The sequence below is a fragment of the Coenobita brevimanus genome, chromosome 97 (assembly GCF_032717465.1).
Source record: "Coenobita brevimanus isolate Jiangsu-jjx chromosome 97, ASM3271746v2, whole genome shotgun sequence".
Classification (NCBI taxonomy): Eukaryota; Metazoa; Arthropoda; class Malacostraca; order Decapoda; family Coenobitidae; genus Coenobita; species Coenobita brevimanus.
This window is the reverse complement of record NC_137050.1, coordinates 787404-809160: the sequence shown is the minus strand read 5'-3', so window position 1 is coordinate 809160 and position 21757 is coordinate 787404. Positions and strand designations below refer to the sequence as shown.

Genomic DNA, 21757 nt, shown 5'->3' with positions numbered 1-21757 from the left:
CCCGTCTCACCTCCACTTGTCTTATCCACATGTACCATTCATCTGTCTCTCTCTCCTGTCTGACCACTCAGTTACACTCCATTGTCAACTCGGACCCATTGTGTTTTCCCGAGTGCATTTTTTTACGTCCTAACTCGCATGCATATAATATTATTGAATCTACTTGTTTCGTTGCTTGCTTGCGTCTTGTCTCCATATTCATGAGATGCAAATGTCGGGGTAAGTTCCACAAAGCTTGAGGCAACACTCACACAATAGACCAGTTCACAAGAGGGGAGACTTTGTAATCTAGTCTTTTCAAAATAATTCATCGTTTTGTTTTCCACGTTATGATTTTGATATTAAAGCTGTAGTTTGACAGTTAGTAAAAAATCACGAATACCATCTGTTAGTTTATGTCATATATATTGTTCACTTTTTTTTAAAGGGAGTTAAAATGGTAACTGCCAATTGTTTATTACTCTCTTTGTGTCTCCGGATGGCCAGTGAGGTTTCTTGTAGCTAAATAAAATCACATAGTGTCAGTAACCTAATAATAATAATAATAATAGTCAGGGTGGGATATACTAAATTAGGCTCAGTGACTTTCCTATATAGCTGAATGAAATCGTCTGTCTGTAATCTGAATAAAATTAGATTTAAGTGGTTCTGAATAGGATATGCATTACCGTAGAGAAGGACGTGGGACATCATCGCTCCTGCTGCTGTACACAAGCCAGGGGAACGTGCAGAATGGTAGATGTAGGAATAGGAGTGCAGAGGTAGAACACAGGTAGGGGGGCTATCAAGAACGCGCTCTTGATCCCTCCTCTACAAGTAACCCAAACCTCTCAACGCCTCAGCCCCCATCCAGGTAACCGTCCATTATATAGACTTGTCCTCCTTGTATAATCGACCGTGCAAATGTTTTGGTTTCGTTTGGGTATCCCAGCCTACAATCGGGGACAAAAGTTGGCATACCCTTCCACACTGTCTTCTTCACACGAGGACATTCCGTCACTTTCCTCCCTGATGCATCATATCAAAGAGATTCATTTATGGGCAGAGAATCATGCCTAGTCTCTCTCAGCTAAGGAGTAATAGCTAGCAGAGGAAAGTGAGAAGCAGAAGAGGTCAAGCCAGCGAACTTTTGTCCACTACTTTACAATTCGTGGTGACTTATCAGGGGCATCCCACAGTTCTTATCTGGCCTGACCTCCCCGTCATGGGAAGCGACACACCCGCTGTCCTCACTGTCAAGGTCACTTCTCGGGGAAATCTCTGAAAAGATACGGAATGTTTTCTTCTCGCCGAAAAATACGCTTTGGAGCCTTCTTTCTTCACCAGCCCTATCTGGTCTTCTTGCTTCACCATCCTTATCAAGCCTTCTTGCTTCACCATCCATATCTGGTCTTCTTGATTCACCATCCTTTTATATGGTCATTTTGCTTCTCCGTCCTTATCTAGTCTTCATGCTTCACCATCCTTTTCTAGTCCTCTTGCTTTACCAGCCGTATTTTTTTTTTTGTCCAACTTTGGACATAGGTTTCACAGCCTGCTTTCAAAGCCCAGTAGTCCTCGTACATACCGCACACTTCCACATATCACCACTTCGGCGCTATCACCCACCGTCCATATTGAATACATGCTAGGGCTGTCTCATACAGGACTGATTTATTGGTATTAGTGGGGGTATTTTTACGACATGTCGGCGGGTCGTCTGGTAGATCAGTAAAGTGTGATTTTATGAAATTCAGATCCATAAACTGGTCCTCTGGTCCTCTTGCTCCACCATCGTTATCTAGTCGTCTTGCTTCACCAGACATATCCAGTCTTGCTTCGCCATCCTTATCTGCTTCTCTTGTGTCACCATCCTTATCCAGTCTCCTTGCTTCACCATCCTTATCTTCCGCTCATAGAAAAAACAGATTACGTTTGTTGATGTTTGCTTACCTTTGTATTCCTCTGTCACCAGATCTCTTATCTCGGTTTGTACGAGTATTCGTTATATTTCCTTTTGGTCTGTTGCTTTCGAATTCTTTTTGTTCGTGTGTGTGTGTGTTTGTGTGCGTGTGCGCGTGTGTGCGTGTGTGTGCGCGCGCGCGCGTTGTATCTTTGCCTTATCGATTTTCATGATACATAGTGGTTCTCTGCAAGCGATCAATTAGGTAAGGTTCTCACATTGATGGAATGTTCGTCGGTGAATACCTCAGCGCAGCAAGTGACCTTGCAAGGTCGAATCAGTTATCATATCAGTAAGGACAACACACAACACCTTGCGTCGTGGCCAGCTAGGTTGTACGATGTGACGAGTTAGTCTTCACTCCAGTGACATCCTTTTATTTTCCGTACTACTTCAGACGATTTTATAGAAGCTCAAAATGATTTACAGTTGTGATATGATTTATAAAGACTATACCTAAGCCCTCTAGTTTAAAGTTTCTCCTTTAAAGGCTTTCCTTGGGGGAAGCAGCGTAGGTATATATATATATATATATATATATATATATATATATATATATATATATATATATATATATATATATATAGACTCTATAAACCTTTTCACTTCGATGACATCTTTTCAACTTTGTCCTTGCTATCTCCAGCCGTTGTTATTCTACTTAGGAGCGACTTTTAGAACTGGGAAGACGAAATACCTACACAGCTTTCAACACTTCCTTCAGCAAAACAGAACTTCCTCAACCTGAAGAAAATCATTAAGCTGAATATCACTTTAACTAGGCGAAAAATTACAATGTCTCCATCTCGACTTCAAAGCTGTAACAACAGATTAACACTAGAATATGATGCTGTTCGTGAAGAAATAGTAAGGGAAGGGTGTATTGTCTCATTCTGCCATTAAGTTACGGAAAATATATTGCCATAGCTCAAAAATTTCCTCCTAGTTACGGTGCATGAATTATGGTCAGAGAGGTGAAGGTCTTATGGCTAGAATCTTCATATTTTTGTGGATAGCCAGGTTTACTGATTAAATTTGTAGAAAGAATAGCGTACTTTCTCTTTAGCAGCCATAACTTCGGCAAAAATGTGAAATTCTTTTGGCAAATATCATCGCATGTTTGTGGATAGTCAGGTTTACTGGAGAAAACAGTAGAAATAATAGCGTGCTTCAGCAGCCATAACCTTGGGTAACCAAACTACCATATGTCCCCTGATAAACACTCATTTATTCCCTCAACCCCGACCTTCGGCAAAGCAAGAGACGCTTTGATTTGTCGAATATTCCCTGTAAGGTGATTAGAATAGTTCCCGAAAAAAAAGCTTTGTATATATATATATATATATATATATATATATATATATATATATATATATATATATATATATAGTATATAACGTATATGCTGTCATATAATGTTATTTTTCTGTCAGCATTATCGCGTTGTGAACTTCATAAGCCTCTCTAACACCTATTCTGTTATTATCCTTAAAGATGGCTACTCGGAAGTCCTTTTCTTGAGACCGCCCACTCACGGGATGCTGCGTCAGGTAATAGATAGATAGATAAAGAGAAAGGTAGATATAGATAGACAGAGAACTGATGCTTTTCCCATACCCCCATAAAGAGAAAGGTAGATATAGATAGACAGAGAACTGATGCTTTTCCCATACCCCCATGTTTGCAAGTCGGGGACCACCACAACACCAAGAGCCGTATTATAGATCTTCTTGAGCCGAAGTTATTTATAAAAATGTTAATTTACGCCTTTATCTTCACTTATATGACTACTAAGCATTATAGCCAAGGCAGAGTGAATATGAAAGTGAGAAAATACGATACAGTAACATTCCTGAAAATACGACAAAAAAATTGCGTTCCTGACAGTGAGTAAGTGCTGTGTAGTTTGACAAAGATCTTTTATGAATACGTCTCCATATTATTGTTGTATCTCTCTCTCTCTCTCTCTCTCCTGCCATTAAAATATTCCGCCTGCTCTTGCAACACATCATTTGACAACCTTTCCACCTCTGCGCCTTCTTTCTGTTTCATATCCCCCCCTTCTTTTCATTCCGTCTTGTATGTCACTGTTTCGTCTCTCTCTCTCTCTCTCTCTCTCTCATCTCTATTTTGTCTGCCTACGTTTCAGCCTGTTTCCTCCTCCTTCTCCTCCTCCTCCCCCTCCTCCTCCTCCTCCTCTTTCCAATTCATTCCACTTCCTCTCCTTTCAGCCCGTTTTCCTTCTCCTCCAGTGTTATTTCTCAAAACCACATTGCATCAACAGCTAAAAATACACACTAGTCAGCCTTTCACATTTCGGTCCGTGGCGACAAAACTGGCAAACACAAACACCATCCCTCTCCCACATTGGACGCCCCTTTGGTGCAGTGGTTAGGGCATCCAGTTCGCAAATGGAAGATCCGCAGTTCGATTTCCAGGCCGATCCGACTGTTAAGACCAATTTGTTCCCCCTCCCCTCCTCCTCATCTTGGCTTTCTTCACCCATCTGTTGCAAATCAGGATCTAGGGAAAGACTAAGATTTGGCTAAACGTGACATTCCCCGTTGCATCTGATTGGGATATAGCTAAGCCTTCTTTCGTCTTCTTTTTCTCTCCTTCCTTTTCTCTTTCATTCTTTTTTTCCCTACTTTTTTTCCTTTTCTTCCTTCCTTCCTCCACTAACCGTCTGAGTGTGAGACTAACAGTTATCACTCACAAGTTATGTCTTACCACTGACCTTAAACCATATATTATTATGAAGTCATTTCTGTTTTGTTCTGTCCAATGTCGGACTGTTCTTTTCAGCTTTTGTGCAGAGGCTAATGAAGGTTATATCTAAATATTTTGAGTAAGAGAGGTATATGAGAGAAGAAAGTGTAAACTGAGGGAAGGGCAGCGAAACGCCACTGATCAGAGAGAGAATGCATGTGAATAGGACAGTGAAAAAAGTACTGTGGGTGAGTCAGAGGGTAAGAGGAGATGTAAAGGGCCTAGAGTGAGGACCGTTTATAGTAAATGAATGTGTGAGCTAATGACGCACTGGTATGGAAAATGGCGAAGAAAAGAAATGGATGGATGAGGTATGTATGGAAGGGTATACGTATGGCAAGTGTGGCCTACCTTTACAGTATCTTGGCAGTCGATGGAATAGTATCTAACATCTCACAATGTGTTAGGAAGCATTTTATGTTTATAGATAATTTGTTTGTAAGGTGGAGTCGAGAATTGGTAAGGTCTGGTTAGTAAGTGAATATATGTACCGGGCACTCGGATGATAGGTCTATTTTAAGGCAGTGTATGAGAATCTTAACTTATATTCTTGACTCGATGTATTTTTGGCTGAGTTCCCTGCCTGAGAGTGATGATTGTGCGGTTAATTACAAAGCTTTTAGCCACACATCCCTCGTATGACAGTATCTCCGAGAGCCGATGGTAACCAGCCACTTTTCCATTTATATTTATTCTTGTATCTTCGTGACATCATCATAGAGGATTCAGACTGTACCACGCAGTTCATGTTTCTGTTTTGTCGTTTTTTATAGCTGCCTGATCATGCGTATTTCCATATGGTAGCTTTTCTCAGCTGAGCCGTGTGACCTACCAGGTGGACAGATCCCCAGGTGTATCCACTTGAATAGGGCGCGGCTTTTGTAATGACTGCATAACAACCGAAGGACAGGAAGATTCGGAGCTTAAACACTTAAAGCTCACTGAAAATTCCCACATCAACGTCTGTACATTTTCTCTTAAGACTACAGCATTTAGAGCTATCAGTGGTTATGTGGCTTGTATAACTAATATTGTATAAACCAGACTAAACGTGAACTGCAACCTTCGTAGTATGTCAGGCACCGAATTCTCTCATTGTTGACATTTTTTCTCCCTTTTTCAGCTCTCCTCGTTGATGAGCTTAAATACCTGAGTGACTGCAGGAGGTCACTTACTCCACCACAACGCGCCGAGGGTAGCTGGCCGAGGGGAGAGTTAAGATGAAGGGTTTGCTTGTGTTAGGTGAGATGGACCTTTCCTCCCCCCCCCACACACACACACACACACACACACACACACACTTTTTTTTTTTTTTTTTTATAAGTAAGGCGGCTTTGTATTTCTGACAGCTGGGGATGCCACAAGAATGAATTCCACGTACTTAAGGATGTAATCTATATTTTTAGTCTATTAAGTTTTAGACGATTGCATTAAAATTTAGGAAAGGCGTCTGGTACTACAGGGGTTATAACTATAGTTAATTCTGTACATCACTCCATCAGTTCGACTAGTCCCTCCTAAGTTAGAGAGAGAGAGAGAGAGAGAGAGAGAATTAACTAAAAACGACGTTGAAGGATCCAAGGGAAATGGATATCTGAAAACGAACGTGTTTGATGATTCAGGCGCCTTTATATATATATATATATATATATATATATATATATATATATATATATATATATATATATATATATATATATATATATATATATATATATATATATAGCCTTTGAATAACACCCCTCTCTCACATATATCTCTCCACTTCAGCCGTCTATCTCACCCTTGGTGGGAATTTAGCAAGAATAAAATAAAAGAACGGATAATCGGACTGAAGGGGTCAATACGATCTCTCTCCCCGCAGCTGTGTTGTTGGGTGCCGCAGCCGCCGCACCCGAGCCGCAGCCTGGGACTCGAGCTGTCATCGATTCCATGCACTTCCTCCTCTGGACCAAGTGAGTTATAGTTCCACCATCTTAAATTTGCGGAGGTTTCGGCACCTTCTAACATATTTCCTGTAGCTCAGGTGACAGAATGAAATAGTTCTACGGTTCTACTTCTTCTCTATAACACTTTCTCAGTGACTAGCACCGTATGTGTTAAGGTGTTATAGCTTAGAGACAGGATAGGAAAATATTGTGGCTTAATATTCTCTGAACATATCTTATTTTTTTTTTTTTTTTTTTTTTTTTTTTTTTTACTAGCACCATGTTCTAGTGTTACGATTGTGATGATAATTTGGTTAATAATAACAATGACGATGATAATGATGACTTAAACGCTTCTTTATCTTGAATAGGAGTAACTCGGGCGACAGTCAGTACCAAGAGCTCTTCATCGGTGACTCTAGTGGGCTGGCCAACTCGAACTACAAGGGTTCAGACCCCACCATTTTACTTATCCACGGCTGGAGAAACTCAGGCTTTGATGGGTGGCCGGTAGCAGCGAAGAAGGGTTAGTGAGAGATTACAGGTATTACGGTTCTTGTTGAGACGGCTTTGTGAGATTTAGGGAGAAAAAGACAGAGTGATGGATGATGAAGTAGAAGGATTAGTGGGAGAACACGCATATCATACGATCCATGTGAGGAAGGATTTGTGAATGAGAAAGGAAGAGTGTGAGGAGGAAGAAGCAGAAGGATTAGTAAGAGACCATACAGATTTTTAGGGACCCATGAAGAAAAGTTTTTGAGAGTGAGGGAGGAAGAGGAAAGGTTAGTAAAGATCACAGATATTTCGGTCCCAATAAAGAAGGGTTTGAGAGAGTTAGGAAGAAAATGGATAGAGTGATGGAGGGGGAGGATTATTAACAGACCATACACACAGCTTACGGCCCCTCGAAGGGTTACTTAGAGTGAGAAGAAAAAATAAGAAGAGTTGGTAAGGAGGAGGAAGGGAGGATGATGGTGATGATAATGATGAGTGACAGATAATGCAGATCTTATGGTCCCTGTTAAGATGCGTTTATAAGAGTGAGGGAGGACGTAGAAGAAGAGTTACTGCATGAGTGAGTGAGTCCGGGTCGAGTTGGTGGTGGAGGGGTGCACAGGTTTACAGACCCTCATGGAGATGATAGGCTTTAATCTCTTTGAGTTTTTTCAGCTTAGCCCAGACTTTCTTCCTTTTGCAGCCTATTTCATGCAGTTTAGTGTCAGAAAAAATAACGCTACATCGTTAGGTGCAACAGGACGAAAATCGGGGCCCGTTGAAGGGGAAGGGACTATAATTATTCTTAATCCCACAGAGCTGCTGCAACACGGCACCTACAATGTGATCGCTGTAGACTGGGAAGAGCTGGCTGCCGTTATCAACTACCATGCTGCTGTTCTCGACGTGCCTGAGGTGGGTTGCTGTTGTTGTTGTTGGTGGTGGTGGTGGTGATGGCAATGATGGTGTGATGGTGGTGGTACTGGTATTGTTGGTATTGGTGGTGGTTTTATCGGTATTGATGGTGATGGTGGTGGTAGTGTTATTGATAGTATGGTGGTGATGGTGGTGGTGGTTGTCCCGGTGCTGGTGTTGCCAGTATAGGTGGTGTTGGTACTGGTGGTAATGATGGTGGTGGTAATTTGATCCCCTCTCCCCCAGGACATCATTATTATATCATTTTTGTTACCTTCCATGCATCTATTCATCCATCTATCCATCCATCATCCAACCATATGTCGCCCCATGAGGCGTAGGAACCCGGGGCTAGGCAAGTTGGTCCTGACATTTAAGATGAGAGTGACCAGCCTCACTCATCCCTGAGTGGTGTTACGTGAACAATAAACCCCAACCACTCCTTGAATATAAACCTACACAGGTTCAATCCGAGCAATAAACCCCAACCACCCCTTGAATATAAACCTACACAGGATCAATCCGATTGGAGCACCTTAATTACCCACTAAACTACCAGGCTTCATGATTTGGTTATATGGTTACCACCCAGCATAGTAAATGGTTTTCTTGTGCACGGGAAGCCATTTGGCTTGTCACTCAGTGTAGAGTCATCCATAGACAGAAAGAAGAAGAGAGAATGAAGGAAAGAAGGACAGAAGAGGGAGTGTGAAGTCACCCATAGGCAGAAGAAAAAGGAAAGAATGAAGGAAAGAAAGACAGAAGAGGAATGATTATATTCAGCATATATATATTGTAAGTAGTTCATGCGTGTTTTGAAAGTAGAGGCTTTTGCCACGGTGAATCCCGTTGACCATAAGAGTTTATTATTATTATTATTATTATTATTTGTTTATTATTATCATCGACGGCACCAGACGATGCTTTCAGCTCGAGAGCATCATGGAACACGGCCACAATCAAATCCTCCTCCATCAAACTGCCCGCCTTGTAACTCAGACACATTACGCTTTAAAGATAGGGGGTCATAGGTATATATACAGGCAGAGGAAGATAGTTGCAGAGTTAACCTGTTGCATACAAAAAGGACTGAGAATATCGGTTAACGCCTGCGTAAAAAAGTTGGACAGAAAACGGGTGAGAAATAGCCTACTTTAACCCCTTCACCACCTTAGATCTAAGTCAGATAGAACTGTAACATGAATGCAGTAAGGAAATACGTCACCGGATTAAAGAACTTAAACACAAAGGTCAATTGTTGGCTTAGCAGGAGGTGGAGCAGAGACTGGGAAATTCTGGCTCAGTATACAGGTCGGCATCATTCTCTCTCTCTGGTTTTCTATATTTTTAATGGAGTATCTTTATCTGGCGTGGCCGAATGTGCATATGGATTATGCGTGGGGATTGTTCTTTGTGTGTGTGTTTGTGTGTGTGTGTGTGTGTGTGTGCGTGTGTGTGCGCATGCTTCAGTATAGTACCCTGTTTACATCGAAGTAATACACTGTTTGCATCTACTTTTTTGACATGCAGGTCGGTAAGCAGGTGGCCTTGTTCCTGGAATTCCTGAAGAGTAGTGGCGGCATGGACACCTCGAAGCTGCAAATTATTGGCCACTCCCTCGGGGCTCACGTCTCAGGGGCCGCGGGACAAAATGTAAACGGATTCAGCGTCAAGCGGATCACAGGTCAGTCCGGGGCATGGGGTGGGATTCTGGAATATAATTGTGATACATTCCTCGTCATAACTTATTCAGTACTTTCAGAATTCCTCGTCATAGCTTATCATTTAGCATATTTATTTATTTATTTATTCGGAAGAATAAGAGCATCACTGGTCAGTCTTGCGTCATTGGTGGAATTCTTGCTCATATTTACGATATATTCCCCGTCGTAACTTAGACCTTTTTTTGTTTGGTTGCTTTTGAAGGGGTAATAGTGCTATCATAGGTCAGTCTGGGTCAAAGGGTGGAGTACTCGAACATATTTGCGGTCGATTACCTTCATCGTAGTTATAAAGGATTTAAAAAAAATCAAGGAAGTCATAGTAGAGTCAGATATAATTATGTGCGATAGATATTGGGAAAGGTTATGAGTACGGCTCCAAGTAGCTCATTAGCCGTTTGGTGAGTGGAACCGGGGTCAAATTTTGAAAAAACGAGCTGTATTTGTGAATAACACTGCTTTTTATACTTTTATCCATACGTACTAAAGACTTCGCCATCTAAGTTTAGAGTCAAGGTAGTACGGCTGTGTAAGAGCAAATACAGAACTTTCCATATAAAACAAGCATGACCCACTGTAAACGTAGCCAGGCCTGGATAAATTTCGTTTAGCTCTTGCCCCACTTCACGCAGCGGTAGAACTGGGGAAGGCTGGAACTAGGGAAAAATTGACTTTCTACTCTGTCCTCATATAAGCGATAGGTATAAATTTAGTCCCTTTTCTTGATCCCCCCCACCCTCATTCCCTCAGGCTTGGACCCTGCCGGACCCGAGTTCTATAATAACGGAGCAATCGGCCGCCTGGACCCCTCCGATGCAGACTTCGTGCAGGCCATCCACACCAATGGCGGTAATGTGGGTGAGGTGAGCGTCTCCATTATTTTTTTTTTTATATGCAGTCTTGATAGTCCATTTCCTAAGGCTCAGCAGTCCTCCTGCTCAAGGCCAACAAAATATTCTGTTGGCCTTGCTCCCACCTACCTGCACGTGCTGCTGCTTCGGTAATATCCACGATTCATATCGAATAATAAGGGCTAACTTATTCACGAGTGATGTGATGGTATTTTTTTTTTTCCTCATAACATGTCGATGGGCCTTTCGCCCAACAGGCGACTTTTAAAACCACTAGATCATTACCTCTGTCCATGTTTTGATTGATTTTTAATATTGTCTTACTATTTCCCTGTAATTCATTATGATGATTTACCGGTAAAACTTTTCTGACTAAATATGACTGACTGTTGCGTCGCCAGCGTTGTATTTTTCAGTGAATCAATGAGTCACTGGATTATGGGTGTTCGTTACATAAACGATATCAATGTCTTCAAAACGTTGACTGCTGTGCTAACTTTCAGCAACTTTACACGTGCTCCTTACCATAGAATTTTCAGTCATTGGTGCCTGTGTGACCTCTATACCAACACACTCCTTCACTCCTACATTCATCTCTCCTCAGCATTTCCTCTACTCTCATTTACATCTTTCTGCGCGTCTCTTCCTCCCTCAACGTTTCTCTGCTTTCCTCTACATTCCCCAGCACCACCGACTAAGCCTTCCATCATTGACTATTCACAGACAGCTTCGAAAGTTCTCTTATTCTTCCACCGCATCTGCTTCACACTTAGAGCATGTCCGTCACTGCCCTACCCAACGCACTATATGAAAGAGAATCATCTGTGTGGGTTTAGAAGCATACCAAACCTTTTCCAGCTCGGAAATGTCAGTCAGCAGAGGAACGTGAGATGTGGGAGAGGTATTAAAGGTGTTGTCCAGCAAAGGAAAGTGAGCAACAGAAGGGGTGAAATATCATGCGGAATTTTATCTCTGATCATACCTACCTCAGAGCCCCTAACGTTAATGCCCTTATCGTCTCGACCACAGGGCTGCGTTGGATTCTTCGAACGTGTGGCTGATGCAGACTTCTACCCCAACGGCGGTGCCCACCAACCCGGCTGTGTCTGGAACGGCGAGGACATGACTGACCTTCTCACGGGTACGATCTCCATTTTTACCAATTTGATTTTATTCTTACAGCATCCAGGAGACTATTCATTTCTGATATGGACTCTTGTATATAAGGAAGTACTGAAGGCTGTATCTAACCCCTCCAGTTCGAAAAAGTCTCCTAAACGCAGTAAACTCGACTCATGCTAGCAAGAATAAACTGAGCTAGACGTCATAATACTGGAGTTAATGCCTACGCCTACCTAGTTTTCATTGTATTTACGCATGCTGATGAGATGAACATAATTTGCACAAGGTATAACTACCACCTTGCCAGATGGTTATTTAATCACTTCAGGACGATAATGCCTACAATGTTGCAGTCCTACGCCCATCAGACAATCCTACTCAGCTTCAGAGACTTACCAGACTGGAAAGGTTAAATTCAGTCTTCAATAATCTTTCCACTACAAGACCTCTCCCCTAATCTGAATGTAATATTTTGATGGCAGTAATATTTTGATGGCAGTAATATTTTGATGGCAGTAATATTTTGATGGCAGTAAGATTATGATTAATAGTATTGAAGGGAGTTGAAACACACACATCCCAGTGCAGCATCCTGAAGACAATTGTCGAAGATTAGACATGTGTTCATCAGTTTCATCACATTTACTCTTTCACTTTGTGGCGGTGATTTCCCCCTGGCTTTAGCCAGATTGAGCTTCTCAAGTGTTGGTCAGTCACTGACAGGGTTGACTAGTGGAGATCTCACCTCAGTTATTAGCCTTCCTTTCTTCTTCATGGTCATGTTTCAATTACTTTAACTTAGCGGAGATTTTCGTCTTTTTGCATCCTATATGTTCTAGTTCAGTGCCAGAATAAGACAATATTACGTACCTGCACTCCTTCAGCATCCAATATGGGGAGATGACACTTTTCTGTTATGCTCTGTTAAAAAGAGTACGTCAACTGTGACACCACTGAACTACGTCAAACCCATATGATCTACAGCCAGTGTCTTTATTCTTGTTGTGACCCATAGGTGGATGCAGCCACGGAAGATCAACCGAGTTCTGGATCGAGAGCATCAATGGGTCGCCTGGATTCTCCTCGCAGGGGTGTAGCTTGAATGGCGTGATTGCCGATACCTGCTCCACCTGCAGTGGCTCTGGCTGCGTTCAGATGGGCTTCAATGTAGCTTCAAGGTGAGATGATGAAGATTTAGGATCATTATCTGTAGCTTTGATGAGAGTTGATTAGATAGACAAATAATTTTTATTGTCTTAATGTTCCACTTGAATGTGACCCCAGTAGTCGATGTTACATTCATGTCCCTTATAATACAGCTGGGGCAAGGTGAGGCTTGAGGTGAGGTAGGGGATATGGACGGGAATAGAGGAATATAGAGGGAAGTAAACAGATGTGAAGGGAAGCAAATGATGTGCATAGGATCAGAGGAGTGTTGAAGGAAGAACAAGAATGTAGAGGGGAGTACAAGAATATAGAGTAGAGTAGAATGCAGAATGGAATAGAAAATTGAACAAGGAAGCACCGGAATGTAGAGGGAAAAAGAGCAGTGTGGAGGGGAGTAAGACTGTTGAGGGGAGTAGAAGAATGTAGAGGGAAGCAGAAGAATGTTGAAAGAAAATAAGAGGTATGTGGAAGAGAGTAGAGGAATGTGAAGGACTGTAGAAGGGACTAGAGGAATGTAGAGAGTAGTGGAAGAGTTGTGAGGGGATTAGAGGAATGTAGAGGTAAGTAGACTAATGTAGAGGGAAGCAGATGAGTGTAGGGGAATGGAGACAAAAGTTGAAGGATAGTAAGAAGTGATTGAAGGTATCTCTAATGCATGTTTTTGTTTGTTTCAGTGCCAATGGAGTGTACTACCTAGAAACTAAAAGCAGCCCTCCCTATGCCAAGGGGTAGATTAGTGACTTAACCTCGGCCACGCCCACACCTCACACCAACACATACCTCACTCACACCCACAACTCCACTGATTCACCTGTGCACACACCTCACCCATGGCCACATCTCCACTGGCAAGCCCACGTCCCACACCTCACTCACACCTGCAGTTCCACTGACTCACCCATGCACACACTTCACCAACGCCCATACCAATGCTTACACTTCTACGTACCCACTTTCACACGTATGCCCACACTCACACCCATAACATCCTTGCTGGATTTTGAAGGCTGTTAAGTGGAAAGTAGATCGAAACTTGTCATTCTTCTTAGTAGTTATCATTTCTAAGTAGAACCAGGTCTGCTGTACATAATTACTCTAACAAATAGCCTCAGCATGTTTGGAATTTGCACAGATTCTTTTTGTACACCTGCTTAGAAACTGCACAAATCGCTGTACTAACATTCTTTCCATCACAATAAAAAATACAATTAACAGTGGGTGTCAAACATATGCTTTCATTTTCCTCATATGCACTTATTTTCCTGTGGCGTTAATAATAGATATTAGAGTGCGTAACTGCAGATGGTGATGGCAGTGGAGGTGGTGGTAGTAGTAATGCACTGATAAAAATTCATTAGTAATACAATAGTAGTATTAGAAGGAATGTTTCAACCATTAGAGCACTTGCATTAGTTGTAGATTTTATATACTGTACATCACATATTGACTGAGCAACATTGACTGTAGCTGTGTGTAAGGTAAGTGTCATAAGATTTGCAACCTGTTTGTGATTGCGAGAATGATGGACTCCTTACAAACTGAACGGAGCTGGTTCAGTGCTGGCGACAATGATGTGTTTTGTAAGCAGAATATTTGTATTACGTATTTATTATTATTATTATTATTATTATTATTATTATTATTATTATTATTACCACTACTACTACTACTACTACTACTATTATTGTTATTATTATTGGTGGTGGTGGTGGTGTTACAGAGTACCTTTCTTGTGTGAAAAAGGACCAGAGAGTTTGGTTCTCATCACATACCATGTAAAGGTGAACCTGAAAAAAAAAATAAATAAATATCTGCGGAGCATTACCATGAATACAACTTTTTTTTTTTACATATATTATTGCAGTATCATGCAAAATCTGATGTTACTGTCATTTGTGACAATTTCATAGAACAGGGATTCTGGGGATTAAACATTTCTTTGTAAACCGCATGGCATTAAAAACTTGTGGGTTTCTCTCTCTCTCTCTCTCTCTCTCTCCTTCCTGTGTGTGTGTGTGTGTGTGTGTGTGTGTGTGTGTGTGTGTGTGTGTGTGTGTGTGTGTGTGCGTACCTATTTATATATATTTTTTTAATTTGAAGAGTGATATGTATGTTTCAATAACCCTTTCTTTATCACACGTCTCCAATAAGTTGAATGAAATCGTCTGGAAGAAGCGAAAATGGAGGCAAATGTGGGTCGTCGGACTGAAGAGGCGAGGCTTTGAACAGTTGATAAAGAAATAGAAAATAGTTTCGATATGAATTTGTTTCTCATATATTTCCCCGGTATGTCGCGCCAGATCATGCCATACTGTCGTCATTATTTCTTTCACTAGTTGTTTCCAATCAGTCTTCTCCAATAAGTCACTCGCAGGCTTAGATAACCTTGGTCAGCACTGTATCTGGGTTCGTGTTATGGAGAATCTTAAATTTTTACAATAGACATGTCTCAATAGTAGTTTACTGTTATCAGATTTTTTTCTCTCTTAATAACAACCATAGTTTTGTAGTGAAGTATGTAAATCTGGTAGACTGCAGATAGGATTTTTTGGCTTTATTTCTAGGATTTTTTTTTTTTTAACCTTGTTTCATACTGGCTACTGCTAGGTGGTTTAACTCTTGTTATCCCCAGATATTGTTCGTGCCGCCAGCCAGGTAATTTTATTAATCAAGGTTTGGAAGGAAAGGGCTACTGTAATGTGTAATATATTTTTCAGGTGCGTGAACTGACTCAGCCATGGAGACTGCCTCCAGAGGGGGGGGGAAGGGAGGAGAGAAAGCCAAATTGATACCAACCAGCTGCCACGTTAATACCAGCCAGCTGCCATATTTAATGCCAGCTAGCTGCCATATTAATACCAACCAGCTGCCATATTAATACCAACCAGCTGCCATATTAATACCAGCCAGCTGCCATATTAATACCAGCCAGCTGCCATATTAATACCAGCAAGCCGCCAGATTAATACCAGCCAGCTGCCAAATTACGGTAATACCAACCATCTGCCTCCACTCCCTGGTACAGTAAGTGTCCGAATATGGCAGTGTTTCATTCTCGCCATGGTCCTAAGCCCATCTGGACAGGAAACCAGAAGTTACATTCCTTCTTCAGTCCACCATCCTCCATTTTTGAAATAGGAAGTTGGGGGAGGGGGAGACCGAGGGTGAGATGAAGGAGTGGAGAGGTTTGTGAAAGAGGGTTGTGATTTGGGGGGAGAGCAGTGAAATGGCTGAGGGCAGGGCGACATGGAGGCGATTTGTTTATGGCCACCTCTTACAGGTTTAAGGGATCTGGCTGTAGATAGACAGATAGATAGTGTAGATTTATTCAAACTAGAGACCAGTGTCAAACTTGAGTGTAGCTTTGATTTTTGCTGAGTAGATAAAGATGACAGGAGTAGATAAAAGATGATTAGAGTAGGTAAAGATGATTGGATGAGTTTTGTATGAGGGAGTACGTGATGAAGGTTGACAGCACATATTTAACTTAAAAGGTATTGGTAGGATTATCTGGTAGGTATTATGAAGTGCATATATTTGTTGATAGTCATTCGTGTGTGGTGGTAGCTATCAGGATTCCAGGGGCCTGAATGATGAGTGGGGGTGTGGTCCATTTGGCATGCCATTGAGACAGAGGAGTTCTCATTGTTATTATTATTATTATTATTATAATTATTATTACAGTATTATTATTATTATTATTACTTTTATTTATTTTTTTTAATCATACCTCATCATACAAGGGTGGGGAAAAAGGAGCTGATTTCCCCCCCCCCCTTTTTGGCTATGACAATGTTTATTTTGCATATGGGACCTGTGTTATGGGACCCTCTGATGTTGTCCTGTAGTTTATACTTGCCACCACCAGACTGTTTTATTCATATTAGGAGAGAGGCATGATTGTTTAGGAATTAAATCTATCTGCAACCCTGTTTCCCACTGTCTGTATGTTTAAATTGCCATCTCTCCACATTCAGTGCTGAGTCGTAACAAAAGATTAACCCAAGAAGAATGCTAGTCAAGAAGAATTATTGTCTTGTTTTGCTGCAGTCCACCCTTCTTTCTCTTTAGGAATAAGGAAGTACTTGAGGGACTATAACCAAGGAAATTGCCAGACAAGGGATATAAAATGGATCAGGTCATCTTAGGTCATGTGTACCAGTAATTGTAGTAGTTGCAACCCCAGGCACATAAGAACATTAACCCAGTGGACTGCAGGCTGAGTTACTGTTCTGTAGTCCACCATTCTCTGTTAGGGGATAGGTGTAGGATTGAGAATTGTAAATTTAATCAGGCAACCTCCCCCCCCCCTCCTATCCTGTTATTGCCACCATCACCAGTAATACAGGGGTTCATTAAGATCAGTATTGAAAACCTCCACAGACAAAAGGATGAGATTATCAACAGGCCTGAGATTATATCCTATAAACTTGCCATATTTTCAGGGTCTGTCTGGGTTACATATGCTGCTGTTCCTGCAATTGTTGTGTGTTGTTGGTGCTATGCTGGAGTTGGTGCTGCCTTGCTGGAGTTGATGCTGGTGGGACTACCGTGCTGGAGTTGATCCTGGTGGGGCTGCCACGCTGGAGTCAGTGGTGTCGGCTCAGTGATTTATTACATAGTGGCCCCTAACCTATGGGGAAATACTTCTGACCACAAGAGGTTCCCCAAGGCGATCAATCTTGAAAAATATCTACACAACTACCACAACAACAACAACAACAACAACTACTACTACTACTATTATTACCCTTCTGAAATAAGTTGGAAATTTTTTGGTTCGTCTACCTTGACATGGCTGATTTTGTCTGTGGTAGCTTAATCTCCATAGCCCAGATGCAAGGTAAGACAAGGATAGCAATACTGTGGTTCTGCATCCTTTCCAGCGTGTTTTTAAGCCAAATTGAGATGGACAGAGTATAACAGTTGCTCCCCTACTTGAGAAGTTTTTAATAGAGAATTCCTCACCCCATCGTTGGGTGGGAACAGGAGTTAGGGTTGATGACGATAAATAATGCCTAATGATGATGATAATTATGATTAGTGGCAGTGTTAGGCTCCATAACTATATCATTCCACCACTAGGATATACATTGCCAGTTAACTTACTCTAGGTACTGATGAAATGAAATCTCAAGCTGTTAAGTCTTTAATCTCAACAATACGTGTAGTTCTTAGCTCAGATGTTCAAAAGTAGGAGAGCAAATGGCTTTATTCCAACTAATACCAGATGGTTTTATTCAACTGAGAGGAATGCGTTGGGGGTCTAAGGATAATAATGATCCTTATTATTATCTTATTTATTTATTCATATTAGTCTGTGCTCAATTTTCATAGTTCTCGCACCTTAACTTGGCCCAGGATTTGTCCATTCACCCGCTTTTTTCATATATCTCGGTAACACAGGACTACAGGTCTACATCCTTCCCATTGCACTTCATCATGACTAGCATTCTACTTGATAAACTATTGCAGAGATGCATATTTTATGCCAGGTTAGAGTAACAAGAGTATAGAAAGTAAATTCCCTAGGTTTGCCGGTAGCAGATAGTTTTGAAACCTTTCCATTGCACTTCTTCATGATTAAATTGTCTCCGTGCTAAGCTGCTGCCTCAGCTCAGCATTATTTCAAGCTGATAAATAGACAGACAACACAGATAGATAAACATTACACAGATACACATAGATAGTTGAGAGATTGCAGTAAGTGTTAGCTAGATAGATATACTGCAAGAATTTTGTGATAGAAAGGTTCTCCTTGTTATTTTTGATGCCATTGACTGCTAGTACAGTGTTTCTCTCAGTTGAACAATGTCTCGTGTTAGTTCAGTGAAAGTGGCTTGTCTTCTCTGTGGCTGTGGTGGTTCCATAAAGTAGTTTATTAGCAGATCTCCTGAGCCACCAAAAAGACACCCCAGTGAATTATGCATATGATTATTGACTGATTATTATTATGATGTTTGTATTGTAATTGATGTACAGTGGACATATTTTTATAGCCTATGGTTTGGCCAGTTGTTGCAGGTACTCGTGTATATTGTTGCCATGGTTATTGTTTCAATCACCCACACCAATCGACCCTGCAGTGTCAGCGTTACTTGTTGTTTACGAACCTTGACCCTATCAATTCCCCCGTGTGGAAGTTAGAACACAAAGTACCGGTGTGCATGTAAAAAAAAAAAAAAGCGCCAAATCAGACTGAAGAGATTAAAGTAATATGCCGGCAGTAAATGAACAAAAAGTCTGCATTGTAAAAATAAACTTAAAAATTTCGTGCTGAGTTAGTTGCTATTTTGCTGTTGTGTAGCATGGCCCCAAGTCTCTTTGCTACTAGTGGGGTTTTGGGGAATTGGGGATGAGTGGGTGGTTGGGTAAAACATTTTTACAGCACACACAACCCACCATTGTGTGCCATGACATATATTCGTTTTGACGTGGGTAATGAGGGCTGTCGGACAGTGAGAAGGAGTCCATCATTGCGTATGTTGGAAGAATAAGTGGCACACAGGTGGATGATTATATAGGTAAAACATGCACTCAGGCCTTGCTTGCAATAACCACGTTGTGGCCGTACAGTAAGGGGGCGGAATGCTCTATGAGGGGGTTGTGTTTGATGGCCGGCTTTTTTTGTTTGTTTTTTACCGCCTAGGCAATGCCTCAAGGATTGGGCATACGCTCTTAAGTGGATATTGCAAGCCAGACGTTGCACACTTTGTTCACATCTATGAGATGCTGGACCATACATTCACAACCACCCATTCATTCACCAATTTTTTGTTTCCTCTTTTTGCAAGAGATCTGGGACTAGCTACTGACTGATGTCATACCTAATGGGAGTGCCGTAACTCCTTACACCACCATGTGACTGTCTAGTTATATCCTACCACCATGTATAGTAACTTATATCCTGGGTAGCCAGAAGCCACTTGGCTTGTCACTTATCGTAGTCACGAGATGTCCGCATTGATTAGTTGTCATATCAAACAACCAGTTTCATTACATTTTGCTGTCAGCTCTGAAAGAAGACTTCTTCTCCTGATTCGAGTAAAGTGACTAAGGTTATAGACAACTGGCCAGCCGTACGCAGCCATAGGCTATGAAATGCTTAGCAAGACTCCTATCCTGAGCATGAGCAAAAGCATGTAGACACTTCTCTGCCGGCTATAGGAATGGAAGATGTTGTTTGAAATATTATATGTGGTAAGGACTGCATTCTTTTATATTCTCCTTTAGGGGGATTATGAAGGAACTGAAGGCTGTTTGTATAACGTGACAGCTTCAACATCTGATCATTACCATATGAAGGTGTCTGTTCCAAGCATCAGTAAAACTAGCAAGAGAGGGATTGTTACTCTTTAGTCATTTGGGGAAGAGTGATAAATATGACATACAAGTTAGTGCTGGCAGAATATCGTTGGTATACTTTTGCACATGCCTGTACATCACAAACAGATGCAGTAAGTCCTGGTTATTTGCCACAGATGCTAAAAAATACGAGGTGGTTCATATATAACATGTCTGATCCCATGTGTTTTGTTTTTGCCTTTTGAACCACACCTTACCCCATCCTTAGGTGGATAAAAGAGGCTAGGATGATGATGATGATGATTGCAGTGATGATTTTAATAATAATGAATGATGATTATTATATTGATTTTGATATTGATGATGATTGATAATGGTGAAGGCTCAGTCAGCCTTACCATCTCTACCCTGCATCATTCTCTGTTTCACATAACCCTTTCTTACTTTATAGTGATTGTTTGCATCCATTGTTTGCATTTTTTTTTACAGAGTAATTAAATATCCCCTCTTGCATTTGCTTCAGTAATTGCTTGAAGTTCACTCATTTTCATAAGCAGAAATTTTTACTCTCCTCTGACTTTTATCTATTGCCAGACATCTTAATCCCATAAGGGGGGGCCACAAACAAATTAACTCCAGATTGCACTGTCATCTGCCATTTGACAGCCCTCTCTCCAACTTACACCCCCCCCCCTCCCTCTTATCTATCCACTCCATTCTTCCATCTCAGCCATGGTCTCCCTTCCTTCCCTCCCCCTCCACGTCATACACATACCTTCTTCTACTCAGTCTCTCATTTTTCATCCTCTGCATGGCCAAACTATCTCAAAGTATTTCTCCTAATAGCACCACAATGCATCTCTACTTCCTTGTTTGTGTATCTGTTTGTCCATAAAACTTCACACATCCCTCACTTCATTTGCACTGCCCTTACTCTTGACTTGTGTCCTTCCAACAGGATCCAAGTTTCATTTCCATGCACACTGCAGCCCCCCTCCCTCATATATCTCACCGCTTCATCCTTCCATCTCATTGTTGGTCTCTTCCTCCACCTCACTCACATACACTTCTAGTCAGTCTCTCATTCTCCATCCTCTATATGGCCAAACCATCACAAAGTATTTTTCTTAACAACAGTTTATTTCCTTATTTGTCTGTTTGTCTGTCTCCACACTTCCCACTTCATTTCCATGCTCACTTCCCAATTATCACAGCTTTCAATGATCCAGCAACTTTTCTACCCTGCTGTACCCATTCAAGCTCTTCCATCCATCCGTACTCATCACACGGAAATACTTGCATGCACTCCCAGTCTCTATTTCCTCACCATCCAGTCTCACTGTGTATATTGTGACTTCATTTCCCTCAAAGATCATAACTTGACTCATATATACATTCTCTTTTAGATTCCATTTCTTATGTACATCCCCAAACAAATTCACCAAGCCTTGCAGTTCACATTCCTCACAATGTAGTATCATCAGAAAGCAACAGTTCAGGAAGTTTCCACACCTTATCCTCTCTCATTAGACACTCCAA

The 21757-nt window shown here is 41.4% G+C and overlaps 1 protein-coding gene across 1 annotated transcript; it reads left to right on the top strand.

The window, feature by feature from the left end:
• Positions 1-478: 478 nt before the first annotated feature.
• Positions 479-13645, top strand: LOC145413758 (pancreatic triacylglycerol lipase-like). The gene is made up of 10 exons (XM_080283415.1): positions 479-485; positions 5835-5906; positions 6576-6666; positions 7011-7165; positions 7955-8052; positions 9583-9736; positions 10524-10636; positions 11654-11765; positions 12762-12924; positions 13588-13645. The coding sequence occupies exons 1-10, from the start codon at positions 479-481 to the stop codon at positions 13643-13645; spliced, it is 1023 nt and encodes a 340-aa protein (XP_080139541.1).
• Positions 13646-21757: the final 8112 nt, after the last annotated feature.